The sequence below is a fragment of the Lepisma saccharinum genome, chromosome 16 (assembly GCF_977018435.1).
Source record: "Lepisma saccharinum chromosome 16, izLepSacc3.1, whole genome shotgun sequence".
In the NCBI taxonomy this organism is placed as follows: Eukaryota; Metazoa; Arthropoda; class Insecta; order Zygentoma; family Lepismatidae; genus Lepisma; species Lepisma saccharinum.
Window position 1 is genome coordinate 44,359,274 of NC_139244.1, and position 22,034 is coordinate 44,381,307.

Consider the following 22,034-nt stretch of genomic DNA (forward strand, 5'->3'; position numbering starts at 1 on the left):
AAATCACATTGCAATCCCTGGACACATGGTGTGTTTGGGGATGGTGTCTATAGAGAGAATAAATTGTTGCCTTGTAGGATTAATCTCGGTGGCCCAGACTCCACCTCGTCTGTCGGTCACAAGGACCTCTTGTACATGACGTTGCCAGGGCTCCACTTCGTCTGGTGGTCACGTCGAGACTGTTTATCTATATAGGTTGCCACGGAGGATTAATTTGCGGTGGCCAAAGCTCCACCTTGTCAAAAATTTGATACCGTTGGGAATCAACCCCAAAAAATGTAATGTTCCTTCAGTATCGCTGACGTGCAACTGTCACACCCTGAATGGTTGTGGACATACAGTTCTCCCAGTGGGTGTGCTACACTGATTCTCGTTTGAATGCTGACTGGCCAAAGCAGGGTAAGCGGCACTGAAGAAGCATTACATTTTTGGGGGTTGATTCCCAACGGTATCAATCCTTTGTCAAGGTGGAGGCTGGGCCACCTATATAGAAAAACAGTCTTGACGTGACCACTTGACGAAGTGGAGCTTGGGCCTCTCATAACTCTCCCTGGCAACTTCATGTACAAGATGTCCTTGTAACCGACAGACGAGTTGGAGCCTTACCCACCGAGAATAATCCTACAAGGCAACAATTTATTCTCTCTATAGACACCATCCTTAAACACACCATGTGTGCAATGTGATTTACTAGATTACACACTACCACGAAGACGGAGGCAGAATCAGTCTCTGAAACGTTGGTATTTTCTAAAAAAAATTAACACAGTGGTTAAAAGTCCAAAACTAAGAATGTATAAATCACCACTGATCAGTTACAAAGAAGAAATATATATTTGGTTTTAGCTTTTCAACTATGCACCAGTTACATTTGTTTTACATTTCATAATTTTACAATTTCATAATTTTATAATACAATATTTTCTATCACAATATATTATTTTCTTAGTTGGGTTCCTCAAAAGTGTTGACAAGGCGTATGCGCCATTATATCCTGCTTCTTTTAGATCTCTTAAGAAATAATCACGCGTAGTTATATTAAGACGACATTCAAATATAATATGATCAGGTGTTCCTTCAGTTGCACCACACTGACAGATTGGGGATTGAACAATCTTCCTAGTATACAGGTCTTTAGGTGTTAGGGTGTAATGTAGCCGACATCTAAGAAGGCTTGGTAAGGAGTTTCTTGAAAGGTTAATAATTTAATACCAAGGTTCTTTGGTATGAGTGGTTGAATTGTCTTCCCTGTAATTGTCCACTGTTTCTGCCAGCTTTCCAAAAGTTCTGTGACTCTAGCGCTTTTGCAGAAAATTTAATCCGAAGCAATCGGTGACTTGATTCTTCAGCTGCGTACTTGGCTAATGCGTCTGCTATGTGGTTCCCTTCTATGGATGTATGCCCAGGAGTCCAGACAAAGGAAATACTGTAACCTGAGTTGGTTAGTTTGTGATACAATTTATTTATGTTAATAATGTACCAGTCTACATAGTAATCAGCTGTTATCGACCCCAGGGAGTGTAAGACTGACAATGGCGATCACTACCCTCTTGAGGTTTTTCTCCTCTATATACAACAACGCTTGATTGTAAGTCTCACACCGAGGACTGTAACAGCGACACAAAACATAAACTCGTTCTTGAAGGTCATATCAATCCCCACTGACTGGCTTGCCAACGTATCCAGATGAATTCCTTTCTTTAAAGTCTGAGTGCAGACACTTTTCGAACGCTCTGTAGTATTGCACTCTGCACTCAGTACTCTTGGGGGAAATATATTGAGATTCTGGAAATCTCGGGGAGAATATATTAGAATTCACGTGGGAACCTCGAGATTGAAAACGACGCCGACCCGTTTGAAATGGAGACAAAACCGAGACTGAACAGATGTGTGTAAAGTCGAGACGAGAACGAGAACGAGACAGAGCCATGAGAAATTATGAGGCAAGACGAGACAGTGACGTGTCTCGTATCGCCTCGATACCGTCGTCTCGTACTACATTTGTGTGCGAGAAGCGAAACCATGATGTTGCTTTGGATCTTTACTGAAACCAGTCTGAGCTTTCTTGCATGTTAATCTGCTTCCTCTTCCTCTTTCAGATGCCGAAGGTGATCCCGATGAAGTTCACAGGATCCGTCAAGAACCAGGAGCAACGAGTGGCGTACTTCGGGGAGGACATCGGGATGAACTCCCACCACAGCCATTGGCACATGGATTTCCCCTTCTGGTGGAAGGAGGAGTATGGCGTGGAGAAGGACCGCAAGGGGGAGCTGTTCTACTACATGCATCATCAGCTCATAGCAAGGTAATGTCGTTAGAATGCTGATTGTTAAGTGGCATTATGAATAATTATCGCATAACGAACTGTGACTCCCCACATTGTTTTGAAAATTGTGACTACAACAATAACTTTCCTTCAAGAGGTCAAAGGTCAAAAGTGATGATATGGCTGAAATTGTAGTTTACGCCGAGAATAGAAAACTTAAATTAGAAGTTTTAAATAATAATGCATGAGGGGTTGTTGTTCTTGCTGGTTCATGGTACTGCAACAATAAATTTGGTAGTTAAAAAATCATAACATTCCACGTCCGGTAGCGAATAAAAAACCTGTCAGGACTTGCTCCTAGAATATTGTTGAATAAAGAGTTTTACTCAGGAAACGACAAGGACGTCTACCTTTAGAGAGTAAGTGAAGGTCGGCGGAAAGGAACAAAACCAGGTGAAGAGAGCAGCAAGGGGTATTTTGTTGGAAATCATCTGGAGGAGCAACAGCTGGAGCTATAGAGATATTCGTTACCGAACGGGGCAAGTTACTCCATCACCCTAATCTGCCATTCTCATTACTCAGTCAGAAGTGTTTAAATCTAAAACATGGGTTTTACATTAATTGGTAAATGCTAAGTTAGGTATTCACACCTGGCCCTTTCAGGGCCGTCTCTACCATCTAGTGCTACAATTGGTGGGGGTGAGTTACATACCTTGGTTCGATTCCCGCGTTCTACAGGGTGGAACGCTACGATATAGCTTATTAAAAATGTAATTTAGTAAATTAAAAGTCTTGTGTTATTTCCATGCATGTATGTAGTTTCCTCAAAATATATCTGAAAACATTTTGTTTTAAAATATGGCGATTCGTCGTGTAATAGGTAGATGAATTCCATTTTTGATGATTGATAATAATATCGGCTTCATTTATTCGTGACACATACAGGGTGTTTCTGTGACCTTGTTCCAAACTTGCAGGGCGGATGGAGGCTGACTCAAGTACCAATGTGAGATAAGGAACCCAGGTCCAGAAACACATCATTAGAAAGTGATAGTTGGGGTTGCATATGACCGTGGAATAAGACAACTGAGTGATACAGCTTGTACAAACAATATCAGGGAGCACTGTGCGTCAGTGTTGACGATTGGGTGCCGAACCGAGGGATACACTTTGCATCCCCTCCTGGCAAAAATCCTTGCTGCCATTGTCAGAACGAACCCAAGGATTTTATAGCAGATGTGACAGAGTTTCTTGCGACGCTGGGGACCGTAATTCTGAACAACTATTGTAACGTTTTCGTCGTAGAGTGCTACGATACATTGTGCTAATGTCTCTCTATTAATTCTGCAAGCGGCATCTTCCAGTCTTCTTATTCTACTGTTACAGGCAGTTACTGCATCTCTAACTCAGTTACTTAGAAAGTAACTCTCCGAACACTGCAAAACACCACCCTAAATAGGCCGGCGGTGAAATTCCTGATTCTCTCTCCTTCTCTATCCTATCATCACGGAAAACATCCAATGAATGATAACACTCAAATCCGCTATTGTTGTGGTTCCAGGTTCGACGCCGAGCGTCTGTCCAACTACCTACCCAAGGTGGAGCCCCTGGACTGGGAGAAACCGATCGTGCAGGGATTCGCACCCGGAGCCATGTACGAGAACGGCAAGGAGTTCCCTGCTAGACCAGACAACGTCTACTTCCATGATCTTCCTTGGCTCGCCATCGAAGAGATGAAACAGTACGAAGACCGAATCAGGGATGCCATTGCATTAGGATTTGTCACAGCGGTACGCCAGCCTCATTTCTTAAGTCTGTGGAATTCAAATAGTATTTTTATGTCGTCAGAGTAATTGCGATGGCGCGAAATATTCTTAATATTTGTATATTTATTACAAATAATATTCTCATATTGAAATATATGACGAATTAAATTTAATGGAAATTATTATTAGCTATACATGATCACTAGTGTTAAGAAACAGCTTGTTTAAAGTTCTTGCATCACGTTCTACGAGTTATAGCTCAGTTAGAACAAAGTAACAGTAGAAGAAATTTCACAGTTACTTGTAAAGTAACAGTAACCCAGTTAATTTTCAGAAGTTTGAAATTTCAAAATTTTGATTACATGTCGTTCTCATAGTAAACTGTAAACGTTTGAGGGCAACACACTCTAAGCCAATCAAAATGCCTTCATGGAAGTATCTGGTGCTTTGTAGAAGTATCTAGTGCCTCATATAAGTATCTGGTGCTTTATGGAAGTATCTGGTGCTTTATGGAAGTATCTGGTGGTTCATGGAAGTATCTGGTGGTTCATGTAAGTTATGGGCGTCGCCAGAATTTTTCCTATGGGGGGTCGAATCGAAGATGTCAAGGACACCCCCTCCCCTCAAAAATATTGTGATACAGACCAGTGGTAGGTATATGCAGAAGTTTGTCAACGGAGGGTTCATTTTTAGAATTATTGCATTATCGGTATTTTAAATTGTTATTATTATTATATTATTATTATTATTACTAGTAATAATAGTAGTAGTAGCAGCAGCAGCAGTTGTAGTTTAGTTTATTTTAGCATACAATAAGTTTATTATATGAATAATATAGTACTTGTTACAACCATGTTTACATAATAGTTACTTCTAACATTAGTAGCAATAGCAGCAGCATACGCAGTAGTATAAGAAGCTTCGGAACGTGTGAAAGTTACAAATTACCAGAGTATCAGTGTTGCAAATTATGAAAGTTTCGTACCAAATTCGATATCTCAAGACCATATTTAAACAATGACACAAAATGAGGTGAAATAAAGTGCTTCGTTTATAAATTGTCCCAAATTAAAAAAAAGAAGAGGGAAATTTTGTAGGGGGTCGACCCCGACCGGTTCAACCCCCTCCTCTGCCGACGCACGCCCACGATGGAAGTATCTGGTGCTTTCTGGAAGTATATGGTGCTTTTTGGAAGTATCTGGTGCTTTTTGGAAGTATCTGGTGCTTCCTGAAAAAATTTGGTGCTTCAGGGAAGTACTCATGGAGTGAAAGTATCTGTGCTTCATGGAAGTATATAGGGCTTCGTGGATGTATTTAGTGCCTCATGGATATATCTGGTGTTGCAGGAAGACCGTTCCCTGGTGTACCTGAACGACAGCAAAGGCATCGACGTCCTTGGAGCCGTTGTGGAATCTTCCGAGTACAGCAAGAACAAGGATCTCTACGGATCTCTGCACAACGACGCCCACGTACTTCTTGGAAAGGTCACAGACTACAGCCTCAAGTATGGGGTAGGTATTTTTGACTAACCCTGTTGCTAACTATCCTTTAGTGGTTCAATGTGCACTGGAAATTCTTTCTGCCACTCGTGCTTCGTGGCTCAATCCGTGGAAGAAAAATCTATCTTGATTGATTTTCATGTCATTTTATTTGAATAATTTTGGAAGTGGCTTGACTCTGTCTCGTCCTGACTTCTAAGATTGCTAAGGTTAATTACGGAGAAATTGCGCTCGGGGAGATCAGTTAAAACACTAAAATAACAGGTGTGGAAGTGCAAGGGAGGCTTTTTTCGCTTCATTTATCGCTTCAACTCTGTCGCTGTCTTCGCACATTAAGAATGCACGAAATCTTTGCGACCAGGATCTTAGAGAGTCAGTGTACTACAGTTCAGACTGCTTTATACGTAACTCAGTTCTGCATAATTCTGTTTTATACGTACATTCAGTGGCGTGCCCAAGGGGGGTTTGGTGGGGGTATAACCACCACCCCCCTTTGGCCCAGTATTCCTAAAAAGAAATAACGTCAAAATGTGAAAAGATGGCAAAATGAGAGCTGACTACTAGAAAAAGTGTACGTAACCCCTCCCTTTTGAAAATCCTGGGTACGCCACTCCCGGTAAAATATAATTTAAAACCATGTCAATTAATCCTTATTTATACGTAATTTGGTGTTATACGTACTAATTTTCATAAAATACAGTTGATTTGTACGTAAGCTACAAAAGTGACAATTTTTAGTTGCTACTGGTCGGCTATGGAGAACAGAAAGAGAAAAAGTTATATGCTTGACCAGAAAGTAACATTTATACGGGAAGTGGACGCTAATCCACATGAAAGTAAAACTGAAATAGCTGGAGATTTAGGCATCGCTTATACCACCCTTTGCACAGTCAGTAAAATAAATGCAATTTTAGACGATTTTTTTAAAAATTGGGTAGTAAAATTATAAAACTATAGCGTTTACTGTAGTATTTCAGTATCAAAGTGTTCACTAATAATGTGCCCAATGTAATGTATTTAAAAATCAAACTTTTAGATTCGTTAATTTACCACTTTATGACAGAAATAACCTATATTTCGTATATCTTATGCCTCAAAATACATACAATTACAGTATTTTCATAATTAAATGGCATCTAAATCTGATTTGTAAGTAATTCTCAGTTGTACGTATTATTTTCTCTTCACCTTCACATACGTATAACTCAGGTACAACTGTAATTTCATCGTCACCTCAAAACGCGTTGTCCACGAAATCAGAAAGTTTCCGTCTATTATCAATGAATGATAATTATTTCTCTTGTTAAATTACGTCATAATATTTTATTTGCCCAATTGAGAAGCCTGGAGCTTAAAAATAAATTTTAGGGGGAGCTCAAGCCTCCTAAACCCCCTCCTGGATACATGCATGTCCAAGACTATATCTGAAGGTGAAATCACACGACACGCATAAAATCAACCACGGTTAAAAATAACACTGTCGTACACAACTTTACAAAAAAAAAAAAAGAAATGCAACTTCTATACCCTGTCTCAACTATCTCTGGAGTAAGGCCTCGCAGAGAAGGGAAGGAAATCGAGTGGGCAGAGTGTAGGAGTACACTCTGCTGCGAAGGCTGGAAACTGCAGTCGCTTTACCCCCTCCACGCAATTCCGTTCCCTCTCATTAGTGGAGCCGTCTCGCGTCACTGCTTGCGCAGAGACTTGTTTTCGTTCGCCTGCTCCAAAGATAGGTGGGACAGGGTATAGATTTTTCATAAATATGAGAAATCTCTACTTTTATTTATGTTTTTCAATAATATTCAAAGAATAAGATACTTAACAATGAAATATAGTTTGTTTTTGTTTAACGCAGAGCTTTAAATTTCAAGCGTTGTGAAGTTTCCTAGCGAAGTGTGGCGATTAGTAATAAAAACCTTAACAGCAGTATGTAGTCTAGAGCTAGTATTGATTTTAAGTGCAAGAAATAGATGTTGTGTTTAACAGAATTGTAGGTATAGCTGCTTCAAATGATTTTAAAAAGACTAAACGTGAAGAAAGAATCTTGTGAAGTATAACGCCATCTATACTTCTCAAACTCAAATAATAATTACCGCTATTAGCAATTACATTTCCTGATGCACAAAATTTGGCATGTTATTGAAAGAGATTTACTTCTTCATTGAACAGCTTCCGCCTGGCGTGATGGAACACTTCGAAACAGCCACGAGAGACCCGGCTTTCTTCAGGTTGCACAAACTGGTGGACAATTTGTTCAAGGAGCACAAGGACCATCTTAAGCCTTACACCAAGGACGAGGTACGACCATTAAACTGTTTATGTCTTAATATAGGACTGATAAAGCTAAAGTTATATCGAGGGTTCGATTCCAGGGGTGTGAGATATCAGATGGGAATTTTTCCAGCAACGTTTCTTCATGTGTGGGGCTCACTCACCCTCTAATAGAAGGGCACCTGGGGCCAACCCGGGAAGTTTACGGCGACCGGAGTGTGGTGTTGATCATAACACGTCCATAAGTGGCCGAAATTGTAAATGTTGCAGTGTGTAGGGGTAGCTTTACTTTAGCATGTATGTATAGTCACCCGGCAATAAAAATGGGACACCCATATCCTAAAATACTCACTTCCCTGCAAGATGGCATGTGTGTTGACGTCGGTGGTAGAATTTGCCATTGGAAATTTGATATCCACTTATTGGTCGCTTAGGCAATATAATACTTTGCAGGGAATCTAGTATTTCAAGATCTAATATGTTTCCAAGTTTTTTTTTGCCGATGACCGTACGTATATTATATAGGAAGTTGGTAGGTAGGACCCTAGATTTATCGCAAACGCGATAACACCGAAATAAAAGTGCAATTGTTGCAATGATATGTTCTAGTCACGTTTCTGATGCCTATGAAAAGGCAAAATGGCGCAAATATATTATTACACTATTTCTGTAGGTTTCTCAGAATTTCGATATAATTTTCAAGCGAAAAATACACTAAACAGTCAGGGTTTATTGAAATTAAAACCAGAACAAATTAAAAGATTTCAGAAGGGACGCTATGTTGACTTGCGTTGTCGCTAACATAGACGAAACTGCGCATGCGCCTACTGAGACGAGTCCAGTGGCACAAGTAGTGGTGACCGTGACGGGTGTAAATTTATCGTAAAAACTGCCTTTGTTCACATAGAAATGGTTTGTTGGGAGTCGTAGCAAGCATCACGAATCACAATCACAAAGAATCGAGTGATGATAAACAATCTATACAAGAGAAATGTTTATTGAAAACCGACAGCGTCGTTTCGTGCATATTTCTACCTACCTCCCCTCTTGCGATTGGACCCTTCCAATTCAAGCAAATATCGTCTTCCTTAGTGTAATAATGAAGCGTATTGAGTAACTACTGTCTTAGCAATGAAAATATGCCTACATATGCAATCACAGCTCCTGACAAAGCTTTCACGTTTCAACATTCGTAAGAATATTTTGTTTATGGCAGCGAAATGACGGAAGTACGTTGTTTAATACATAAAAAGGTTGGAAATGTTTGCACTGGAGAAGCTGCAATTTGCGTATGTAAGTTTATACCTATTTCTAACGTAATTTTATTTGTGCATTACTATAACGCAAAATAAACTAATTTTGTGTGAATTACCTATTAAAAACAGAATTTGTAAATACAAGTTTCACAAAGTTACCATGAACAACATTAAATGAATTTAGAAGCAATACTTTCTTTTCACTTTTAATCTCTGTCAGCAAATACATGTTTCTTATTTATAATTATGGAAAACGTATAAATTACTATCATTTCAGTAATTTCTTTAAAGTTCACTGCAAAATAGAATATAAAATAGTTCCAATTTCCTTTTGATGAAATTTCACTCGGGGAAATGTTTACTTTTAATTACTTGCAATATATTTATATTATTCTTTATCTAAATTGAATTTGAACCTAGTTCTCCTTTCAGTAATTTCACAAAAAAAAATTCAATGTCTGAGCTGCCATCTGTATTTCGTAAACTCGTTAATCACAAATTCTTCTTCTTTTTCCTCTTGTTAGTGTTTGCCACGAAATCGAAACACATACTGAATATCCTGTATTCTGTGGCTTAACCCTGTGGCGAGCAAGGTCCAAGTTCGCTCAGCAAGCAAGTGAACGGCGCTCACCGAGCAACGCTTATTTGGCGTCAAGTAGCCGAGCGATCACGTCGCTCGCTGAGCGCTCTGATACTTGACGCTCCCCAGGGAGGCGAGAGGTTCTGCGGAACCAGCAACACTATTATGTATCCGTTGACCTGATATTTTCTTGTTCCAGCTCCTGTTCCCAGGGGTGAGCATCGAGGCTGTGAAGGTGGTAGGTACATGCAAGGCGAGCACACCCAATCAGCTGATCACGTACTTCGACGAGTTCAACATTGATTTGGCCAATGCTGTGGAGGGACATTACAAGGAAGGAGATGTTGAGATTAAGGTGAGTTATTTCTTCAAACGTGGCCACTCTAGGACCATGATAAAATTCAAGTATAATTTCCGGTTATCAAGGAGAACTTTCTAATAATTCAAGTGTACAAGCAGGTGTTTTATCTTTCCCTATATCAACCTTACGTATTACCGCCTCTCAGCACCCACACAAATATATTAACGATATAAAGTGTATGTTTAATTCCAATGTGTTGAGAAATCAGTTCAATTGAATTAAACGGTATATATAAATTTAAATATTTAATCTAGGGAACGGAGTTTGCATTTTCAATTTCACATACTCAGAATCGAAATATATCTACAATCACAAGTCACAAATGTTACGGGATATACTAATCTACGAAAAATTATTGATTGTACAAGAATTTCAAACTCAAATTTAACTAATCAAAAACTCAATATGCCGTGCAAGGCAGAAATTTATTTTATTATAAAACAAACTAAACGTAAAGTTTCAACCTTCTAGCAAGGTCTTCTTCAGACTCTGCACCAAGTACAAATGTAACAAGGTACAAAATGTAAAGAATGTCAGAGTGTGTACATAGGAGAAACGAAAAAAGAGGCTGAAAGACAGGTTGAAACAACATGGGGATGATGTACGACTTAAGAGAGAGAGGAATGCGATATTTAAACACACGAGAGAAACAGGACATGACATAGAGTGGGATGAGGCTAAGCAGATAGGAAGGGAGAAGAGAGTACTAGTGAGAAAATGGAAGAAGACCAAGGAAATAGAGAAGAAAGGGGAAGAAGAGACAATGAACTGGAATTGGGGGACTGAAGATAAACAAAGAATGGAAGAAGGTGTTAGAAAGAGTGGAAATGACAAGAGAGAAAGAGGAGAGAAGAAGGAAGAAGAATGAAGGAAAAAGAGCGTGAGATAAAGAGTCCAACCACATTCTAGATGGAAGTAAATATGTTTAGCCTTTTAGGTGAAAGTACAGTTGACAAGGGAAAGCCACCTGCTAGAAAGTTCCAGAACAACTTTCTAATAATCGGGAGGGGAGTATTTTTGTGTATATACCTTTTGTACCTTGTTACATTTGTAGTTGGTGCAGAGTCTGAAGAAGACCTTGCTAGAAGGTTGAAACGTTACGTTTAGTTTATGTTTTATAATAAAATAAATTTCTGCCTTGGTCAGCATATTGAATTTTTCATATCATGGAAACTAGGCTTAATGGTGTTATGTTTTAACTAATCAACTTCAAGATATCTTATCTTGCTATAATCTTCCGCCTATCAGATAGATTGTTCTGCAAAAGACACCAAGTAAACGAATTGAGAGAATTCTGTTTCATTTTCCGCGAAGCTTTCTTTTCCTTCCTCGATAAAAATTAAAGCTGAACTGTGAAAAGCTTGCCTCAAAGCATTTATAAATAAGCATAAATTCAATGGGATTTGGGTTAATAAAAGTTGCAATATTTCACGTCTACGGAGAAAACTGCACGCATAATTCCCGGAATTCAATGAATTCCCGGCGAGTAGAACCCTGGTTCTATCTCCTCTTTGTATTAATCGTGGTCATTAATAATAGTTCCAGGGCGATTTTGGTCCTGCTGTGGGGTTCCGAGGGGGATAATTTCGTGCTTGCCTCCTGTCGAAAGCATAAGTGTTTTCATTTATCATTTAGTGTTGGCTAATCGCGAAGACTAGGATGACTGATGATATGATGAAGGGACACTTACAAAGGACACCCATGTCCAGGCTAGGATTTGAACCCGGGAGTAAGCCTATTTTTCATCGCACATATCTATATAACAGCGAAAGGAAGCCCCACGTGAATGCACTACAAGGGATTCTAAGAAAATTATGTTTTCAGGTTTGGAACACCACAGCTGTTTTTCAAGAGCACACAAATTTTCAAAAAAAACTTTACCGAGACAGGTGGGATCCCGGCCTGGGCGAGGGTTGTTCTCTGTGACTGTTTCTTCATCAAATTCATCACATCATCTCTCATCCTCATCTTCGCGATTAGCCAAAGTGACAGAAAAGCGACGCAATCGGGATTGGAGCCAAAGACCTCTGGCTTCCAAGCGCTTTACTTCCAAACAATTCTCAACAGAGCTGTGCCAACAGTGGCGTGCCCAAGAGCGGGGGGTTTGGTGTGGTCGTAACCCCTTCCCCTTTCGCCAACTATTCCTAAAAAAAGAGTGAAAGGCAGGAAGTAATGGCAAAATAAGGACTGACTATTAAAAAAAAAGTGCATGTAGTCCCAACCCCTTTTCGAAAATACTGGGCACGCTATTGTGTGTCAAGTAAATTATGAAGACACTTCACACTCCAGCTCTCACTTGAACGGACCGAAAGACGAACCCACCGCAAAGGCCCAAACGCGGAAGATCTCGAGTGTGTTGATCGGAGACACGGGAGCCGCCTGACCTCAAAGAGCGATTCCCGGTCGCCATGGCAACCGCCTCCCACACATTGTTTGAAGAAGCAAGCATATTACACGCATATTACCATCCTCCTTCCAGAAAGCTTCCTGCCTTCTCGCTCCTTTGACCATCCGGGTGTCACGTGATCAGCGGAGCCGGAATGAGTTACCGGATAAATTATGAGCTGGTCGCTCCTTATCTTCTTGCTAAGGGATCGAATTTCTCTTCCGAGCTTCCTAATCATTACCTAGGGTACAGATCCCTTACGGGGGATAGCTCTGCTAAGAGGCTTGAACCAGTGGCGTATACTGATTCTAAGATCTGGGCTATGTCACGTGGTCCTAGGCTATGAATAGAAATAAGTTTGCCAACTCCCAAGAAATCAGGTTGCCAACTCATAAGAAATCAGGTTGCCAACTCGTAGGAAATCAGGTTGCCAACTCGTAGGAAATCAGGTCGCCAACTCGTAGGAAATCAGGTTGCCAACTCGTAGGAAAGCAGGTTACCAACTCGTAGGCAATCAGGTTGCCAACTCGTAGGAAATAAGGTTGCCAACTCGTAGGAAATCAGGTTGCCAACTCGTAGGAAAGCAGGTTACCAACTCGTAGGCAATCAGGTAGCCAACTCGTAGGCAATCAGGTTGCCAACTCGTAGGAAAGCAGGTTACCAACTCGTAGGCAATCAGGTTGCCAACTCGTAGGAAATCAGCTTGCCAACTCGTAGGAAATCAGGTTGCCTACTCGCAGGAAATCAGCTTGCCAACTCGCAGGAAATCAGCTTGCCAACTCGCGGGAAATCAGCTTGCCAACTCGTAGGAAATCAGGTTGCCAACTCGCAGGAAATCAGGTTGCCAACTCGTAGGAAAGCAGGTTGCCAACTCGTAGGAAAGCAGGTTACCAACTCATAAGAAATCAGCTTGCCAACCCGTAGGAAATCGGGTTGCCAACTCGTAGGAAATCAGGTTGCCAATTCGTAGGAAATTTGGTTGCCAACTCATAGGAAATCAGGTTGCCAACTCCACCATCATCATTTAAATGTTCGTGGACCGTATTAAATTGATCCGTAAAAAAAAAGGTTCCTGGACCGTATTTAAATTGATCCGTATTTAAATTCACCCGGAAAAGAGGTTCCCTGACAGAATTGAAATACTTTGCGGTCCAGAACCCATTTACGCTTGCTGATTCACTCACCTGGACCGGAATTGAATTTATTTAATATTCCAAGATCTTTAACAACCCTGATGTTATGTAAGATTTTTGTGATAGGATCATCATCCATTGTCTAGTGTTGCTACTACTCATGCCCAGGCCTCTAGTTGAGGGTATACGGTGATATATGCCGTAGACCCTCTGGTTAAACCTACTCTATAGAGTACACTATAAGAGTTATTGAACTGGTAACGTTTCGTTCATATTTATTTATGTAACCAACATGCTGCCCATTACGCTTATTTGAGAGTTTGTGCAAAACGTTGTTGTGACGTTTTCATCTTTAGTGTTACAAGAAGCATTATTAGAGTCATTATGCTTCATTGATTGCTTGATTTCGAGTTTTAAGTCCACTTTGTGCACAGTAAGGCTAATTGGGACTGGACCTACCGAACCACTATGTGCCTCCACCGGGTATTGCACCCGGGACCCCTTGATCACAATGCGCCATCGGGGAGACCCCATTAACGGTATGCAAACTGGCAATTAACAAAAGCAATATCAACAAGAAAATAATATGCAATAACATGCTGTACTGTTACGTTCAAATGCAATCATTAAAATAAAATTTTCATATCATAAAAATGCCTCATTTATGCCAATTATGGGTACTATATCATCATCATCATCATCAGTATTTTACCAATCGAACCTACGACCGATCCATTATCCTTCCACTTACTCAAATAAAAGTTAATACAGTAAAACCTCGTTAATTCGGACTAATGAGGGGATAAGTTGACCGGTTTAACTGAAATAACCTAAAACAACAGTAGAAAGTTCATCAAAACTCCGTTTATAGCAACAAGACACGCTTATTATGGTGTATTTAAAGGGCATAGGCCTAAATACACTATACAGTACAAAGTCTGCGGGAAACAAAATTTTATCAGTGGTTGACTATTTGACTTATTGCTGTTGCCATGACGATTTATAAAGAATAAGGCTTAGTCAAAAAAAATTACAATTGTGTACGTGGTCGGAAATACTCAGATAATACTTAATTAGTGCAAAATATTTTCACATGCTGCAGATTTTCAATTTGAAATATGGCCGAGGGTGATGGAAATGCTTCAAGAACAACTCTTGAGTTTGATGTCCGATCACTGCCTGGTGAAGCAAGTAGAAGCCTAGAATAAGAAACCATAGGTAGTGATCGCGATGGGAGACAGATTGATGTATGTCTGGAATGATCGAGTTACGTCAACTGCGAGATTTGGCATGTAGGAACACACTGCGGATTAGCGAGAAAGGCATATTATCGAAAACTATGTCGTAAATATGTAATTTAGTTTTGTACACACTTTCTGCGTATTGCAACACTAGCGCATAGATTTGGATTTCGTTTCAATGGCTAAATTCACCTCTTACCGTCGTTTCGTCATCACGGGGACACGCAACCTCTATATTTCTATTAACCTTGCAAAACACCATAAAGAGAAACGAGTATTTCAAGATCTGGGCGACATTTTTATTGCACGCAACTGTACATGCAAAAAAAAAAGTTCTGAAAATGTGAAACGGAACCAAATCCAAGGAATAGCAGTGCGAATATAAAGGAAGGCAACGACGACATGCTACAGATACACTTGAACAGTTCTATGGCAGCCATGTTGAGAATTTCAACCAATCAAATCGCTTTCCCAGCATGATGCACGAGAACGCCTGGAGCGCCGACTACAGCGCTCTAACGGAGCGTTGCTTAAGAAGAGGTTAACTAAACCTTCCCGAAACTAGTAAAGTTTAACGGCCCATTAAATCGTGATCGGAGCGTTAATTAACGAACAACCTTAACGAAGCTCTACATTAGGGTAATTTAAAATCCGCAGTTTCTCAGCGTTGGGAAGTTATTGAAACTCTGTCTCCTGGCGACGAAAATATTCAGAGAGTTTACCGCGTGTTAGTTAACTGGATAGAATTTCTAGCCACAGGAATATAAGTAATGAGTACTTTTTTTTGGCTTGTAGTTTTTTTGTTAGTGATTGAATGCATGCTACATTTGTGTTCATAAGCTGACATGGACTTTCCTATTATGCTGTAGAATTATAAAAGGGTTAATACCAGGTGGTTATAATTAAAGTGACGGTGTTCAGAGTGGTACAGCACGGGCTGTAATGAGAGTAGCAGTCTGAAACTTCGTAGATATGCTAATGAAGAAATGCGCTCGAGAATTATGAAAAAAAAAAAAAGTTCCAATTCTCGCCACCAGGGTAAAAAATGGCGCTGTAAGCAGTCGAAACTTGGTATAGTTACAGGAAAAACACTATAAATCGCAGAAAACAATACTCTTTGTAATAAAATATCGCTACAATTTCACTATTCGAATTACATGAACGTTACTAAAGGAAAAAGCAACAAGCGTCACCAACAACAACCAGGGAGCTCACACAATGGTTAGGCAATGTCACCGACTTTGACGTCAGAGTTACGGAAAATTCCACGTTTTGACTACTTACAGCGCCATTTTTTACCCTGGTGGCGAGAATTGGAACTATTATTTCTTTTGCATAATTCGTGAGCGCATTGCTTCATTAGCATATCTACGAAGTTTCAGACTGCTACTCTCATTACAGCCCGTGCTGTACCACTCTGAACACCGTCACTTTAATTATAACCACCTGGTATATATGAAACAGTCGTCTGGCCTATAGTTTCACGTGACTTTTTACACAGACCCGGTTTAATATGTGTGAGGCTAACAATATCGCGAGGACCGATCTTACATACAAATTGATTGATTCATGTACTTTATTATACTTAGATTTTCTGCCACTTTTGGCTAATCGCGAAGATGAGATAGAATAATGATATGATGAAATTGATGGCATTCACAAGAACACCCATGCCCTGGCCGGGATTTGAACTCGATACCTCTGGCGTCGTAGCGTGCTGTTCTAACCACTCCGCTACTTAGGTCGGCACAGCCTACATATAAATTAGGTTATAATTTAGACCAAGTAATGCTCAATATTTAGTTATATATTTTTAATATTTTCACCTCATTTCAAATATCTATTTTCTTCATCATGTTGCCATTTTGAAAGCATTTCCCTCTCCAGTGGAAGCCCTCTTTGCAGGGGGGGGGGCTTTGACTGTAGCAGCTCATATTATTTCAGCCTTATTTTTATAACTAAATTTTTATTAATAACATGAACTAAAATCTAGGAAATGATACCGAAATGCATAATCATTATTCACCTCCCAATATTGATAGAATATTTACAGCGACACCTTGCATACACACTCCAAAACACAATCACACACACACTACAATACGGTGGCTTATTATAGGTTTGTTGTAGTGGCCCCTAAGTTTGGTAACACCTGTATAAGACAAATACTGACGAGGTGACACGAAGGAAACGAGCTAATATGTGATATAGGATATTTAACCAACATGGCAGCGTCCGCCATCTTGAAGTAAACTTCATTTTCTGAAAATGCCATGTGGCATTTCAAAGTGAATTTCGCCAGGAACACGTTGGTATGCACAATTTCAACATGACGTTAACCTCTATTCTGCAACAGCCGCCATAAGTGTGAAAAGAGCTGTGCAAAACAAAATATTAATTGCGAAACGCGAATTAAACGTCTTGATACGCAATGTTGACAAGGTGAAACTTATAGGATACGATGGATGATTATGTTAACTACACCCATTTCTGGAAATTTCTTAATCAACTTGACAAGCTGCCTGTTCAACGTTCGTTTATTCAGTAACACGACACAACCAAAATTATCGTCACCAGTTATTCTTGGCTTCATATCATTGCTACTAAAACAGTAATTTATCCACAAACACCCAACACCCCAACTACAAATATTCCCAAAAGGCTTCATTTCTTATAATTTTGGCTCTAAATCTACTTTTAACCCCTTAAAAAGACGTTACATACTACCAAACAAAAAATATTGATAAACTGCAATCAAGTCACCTAGAATGAGAAACATTTTGGGTTTAAACAGCATAATTGTAAGAGTAACGTTGAAAATAAGGACATATTCGTATTTCTCGCGAAATTCTGGCCCATTTTGATATGTCACATGACCACCTTTCCATTTTAGAAACTAAGGTCAAGGACTGCTGCCATGTTGGTAACATATCCTAAAAAAGTCCCCCCCCCCTTTTCTTCATCATGGATAAACGGATGTACTTATGTACCACCCTGTGTTTAGTTCCCAAACTGCTGTAATTTATTCTATTTGCGCTTCACAGAAATTAGGTAATGAACTTAAAATGTATAAACAAAGGAAACGTTTGCCTGTTAAAAATTAATACTAACAGAGTTATTCTAGCATGAACATTTGAACACTTGTCAGTTCTTAAAAAGAAGTACTTTGAAGGAGTTAAATATTGCCATACACTGAATTCTCAATGCAATTACAGTGCAGTTTTGTTCAGTTAGAAATATTGCAATGTTGCCATAGCTGTTTTCCAAATAGAGCTATACTAATTCTCGTGACCATGCGCCATCTACTGTTTCTTACAACAGTGGAAGGGAGCTTTGATAATGTTCCAAGGTCATTGTTTATCAAGCAGCTTCGTTGGGTTTTTCTTTTATGTTCTCTGTTAATTTGTTTTGTGAAAAATTAATTACGAAGGTTAATACGGGAAGGTGATGGAAAATAAGTAAAGAAGTAAAGCTCTTGAATATATCTGTGCATAAAGTGAGCTTGAAACAAAAACTAAAAAAAAAATAGCCATGAACAAAATCGAAAAGTCATGTACTTTCACGTCGTGTTGACGACATCGTAAAAAAAGAAAGAAACCATTTCAATGAAGAGATGTGAAAGAAGCGTTATTAGAATAGGAATAGAGTAAAAAAAAAACATCCAGAAACACACGGACAGAGAGATATTTTGTGATTTGATTTCATGTATTTTACTTCGTTTTTTGTGCCACTTGTGTCACAAGATGGCGATGAATAATGAGCGTAGGAATACGCATGCGTTAAAGCCATATCATTCGATTAAACTGCTGCATAAACGTTGCGAGACCTTATATTATGAACTGTATAGATACGGATACAACCACGGAAGAAATAATACCGCAAGTAACACAAAACAAAGGAACTACATCTAAGAAGTCACGTGGTATTGTTTACCTTAACTTCGGTCTTGCCTTGGACGGAAGATTTAGATTTACATTTAAAGCGAAATGCTTAGATGAAGGACGCACACAGAGATTGAAAACGGTTACGAAGTAAACTGTCATTCTGCTCTGGCGACTGCCGGCTCAGTGGTAGAGTGGGATTCGCCACCGAAGTTCAGGGTTCGAATCAGGTCTGGGCGTTCTTTGCAAGTACCCCTTCATCAATACCATCTAATCATCACTCATCCATCATCACACTTTAATTATTATTAATTATTGATTTATTTTGCAAACCGTCACTAAAAAAAATTCTAAAATTCAGCTACAAAGACTTTAAAAAGTATTTTAAGTTACAATTATAGAGTGTATCCAGAATGTTTTATTTTTACTGGAATAAAACTTACTGAAATTATTACAGTTTCATTAACACACTCAACAAACATTTCAATAAATTTTAAGCTTGTTTTTTTAAACAAAAAAATCCGATTAAAATAAAAAAAATCATAAAAAATCATTTTTTAAATAAAAATCATGATGATTATCCAGCCTGGGAGCCAATGACGAATATTGATTGATTGATTTTCCTTATTTTACTTCGATTTTTCTGCCACTTTTGGCTAATTTGCGAAGATGGGGATGAGTGATGATGATATGATGAAATTGATGAATGAGGAGTCACAAACATCCTTGCTCAGGCCAGGATTCGAACCCGGGACCCCTGGCGTCGTAGCGCGATGTGCTAACCACTCCGCCACGGGGTCCGGCCCAACGACGAATATGTTTTGTTGTTCTTGTTAAACATGTATTAATAAATTGTCAATAATTAATACAAACCGAAACCGAGAATAGAAGTATGTATCACTCACTATTCAATGATACTTCAAATATACCTATTGAATTTGATTTTCTTATTCCATGTGTCAAAAGTCGCAGAAAACAGACCCTAAAAATAACACACATAGAAAATACATGCTCTGGAAACTCCTAAATGTGTTTCCGTTTGTTAACACCAGAGAGCGTGAAGTGTCGTAGTCCTGTTTTTTTATTTTTTTATTCTCATTCAACCCTTCGCTTTGCAGGCACGAGTGAACCGCCTGAACCACGAGCCGTTCAAGTACGTCATCACCGCCCACTCCGACAAAGTGGCTGAGGCTGTTGTAAGGATCTTCATCGCTCCCAAGTACGACTGGTTCAACGAGATGGTTTCCCTCGACAAGCTCCGATGGTCCATGATAGAACTGGACAGGTTCCCTGTTAAACGTAAGTGTTCTCCAGATAATTCTAAATTTAGCTAAATTTAGAGCTAGGGTTTATTGTTCAAAGTAGGTTTGCTAAACCACTATCAATTTAGAGCTGTGTTCAACACAAATTTGATAAACCGCTGTAAATTTAGAACTAGAAAGATTCATCGTTAAATGCAAGTTTGCTAAACCACTGTAAATTTAGAGCTGGACAGATTCATTATTAACTACAAGCCGTCTAAACTGCTGTAAATTTAGAGCTGGACAGATTCATTATTAACTACAAGCCGTCTAAACTGCTGTAAATTTAGAACTGGAGGGCTCTATTGTTCAAGACAAGATTGCTGAACCGCTGTAAATTTAGAGCTAGACAGATTCATTGTTAAATGCAAGCTCGCTAAACTACTGTGAATTTAGAACTGAAGAGGTTTATTGTGCACCACAAGTTTGCTAAACCACTGTAAATTTAGAGCTAGAAAGATTCATTGTTAAATGCAAGTTCGCTAAACTACTGTGAATTTAGAACTGAAGTGGTTTATTGTGCACCACAAGTTTGCTAAACCACTGTAAATTTAGAGCTAGAATGATCCATTGTTAAATGCAAGCTCGCTAAACCACTGTAAATTTTGAGCTGGACAGATTCATTATTAACTACAAGCTGTCTAAACTGCTGTAAATTTAGAACTGGAGGGGTCTATTGTTCAACACAAGATTGCTAAAACGCAGTAAATTTAGAACTAGAAAGATTCATTGTTAAATGCAAGATCGCTAAACTACTGTAAATTTAGAACTGTAGAGGTTTATTGTGCACCACAAGTTTGCTAAACCACTGTAAATTTAGAGCTAGAGAGATTCATTGTTAAATGCAAGTTCGCTAAACTACTGTGAATTTAGAACTGAAGTGGTTTATTGTGCACCACAAGTTTGCTAAACCACTGTAAATTTAGAGCTAGAATGATCCATTGTTAAATGCAAGCTCGCTAAACCACTGTAAATTTTGAGCTGGACATTCATTATTAACTACAAGCTGTCTAAACTGCTGTAAATTTAGAACTGGAGGGGTCTATTGTTCAACACAAGATTGCTAAAACGCAGTAAATTTAGAACTAGAAAGATTCATTGTTAAATGCAAGATCGCTAAACTACTGTAAATTTAGAACTGAAGAGGTTTATTGTGCACCACAAGTTTGCTAATCCACTGTAAATTTAGAGCTAGAAAGATTCATTGTTAAATGCAAGTTCGCTAAACTACTGTGAATTTAGAACTGAAGTGGTTTATTGTGCACCACAAGTTTGCTAAACCACTGTAAATTTAGAGCTAGAAAGATCCACTGTTAAATGCAAGCTCGCTAAACCACTGTAAATTTAGAGCTGGACAGATTCATTATTAACTACAAGCTGTCTAAACTGCTGTAAATTTAGAACTGGAGGGGTCTATTGTTCAAAACAAGATTGCTAAAACGCAGTAAATTTAGAGGTAGACAGATTCATTGTTAAATGGAAGATCGCTAAACTATTGTAAATTTAGAACTGAAGAGGTTTATTGTGCACCACAAGTTTGCTAAACCGCTGAAAATTTAGAGCTGGACAGATTCATTATTAACTGCAAGCTGTCTAAACTGCTGTAAATTTAGAACTAGAGAGGTCTAATGTTCAACACAAGTTTACTTAAATTTTACTGCTATCTTTCAAAAATTTTTAGCCGGACGTGATTATTATTGAGCGCAAAGTCGCACATTTAGAAGTAGATACGTTTATTAAAACGCAAACTAAATCAATCAATCAATGATTGATTGATTAAATTATGTTATTTTACATCGCTTTCTGCTGCTTTTGACTAATCGCGACGATGAGGATGATATGATGAAATTGATGAAGACACACACACACACACAAAGAACATCCATGCCCAACCAGGATTCGAACCAGGCAGTCTTGGCTCCACTCCGCCACGGAGATCGGTCTTACAGTTTTGGTAACGTCACGACACTGAATACAGTACAGAAACATGTTAATAGTTAATGGTGTCATTTTTTTAAAGTACAACAAATGTTCATCCTAGAATATTTCGTTGAAACACGAAGCCGTTGAATGGGGCTACGTAATCGCCTTAC

At 39.0% G+C, this 22,034-nt stretch overlaps 1 protein-coding gene across 1 annotated transcript in view; it reads left to right on the forward strand.

Moving 5' to 3' along the window:
- LOC146000048 (hemocyanin-like) overlaps positions 1 to 22,034 on the forward strand; it is a 46,810-nt gene that overhangs the window by 10,287 nt on the left and 14,489 nt on the right. Inside the window, exons 3-8 of the mRNA XM_083137373.1 lie at positions 2,100 to 2,305; positions 3,828 to 4,056; positions 5,379 to 5,543; positions 7,701 to 7,829; positions 9,838 to 9,993; positions 19,759 to 19,939. Of these exons, the coding sequence (XP_082993499.1) occupies positions 2,100 to 2,305; positions 3,828 to 4,056; positions 5,379 to 5,543; positions 7,701 to 7,829; positions 9,838 to 9,993; positions 19,759 to 19,939 (1,066 nt within the window). The remainder of the gene's footprint in view (positions 1 to 2,099; positions 2,306 to 3,827; positions 4,057 to 5,378; positions 5,544 to 7,700; positions 7,830 to 9,837; positions 9,994 to 19,758; positions 19,940 to 22,034) is intronic.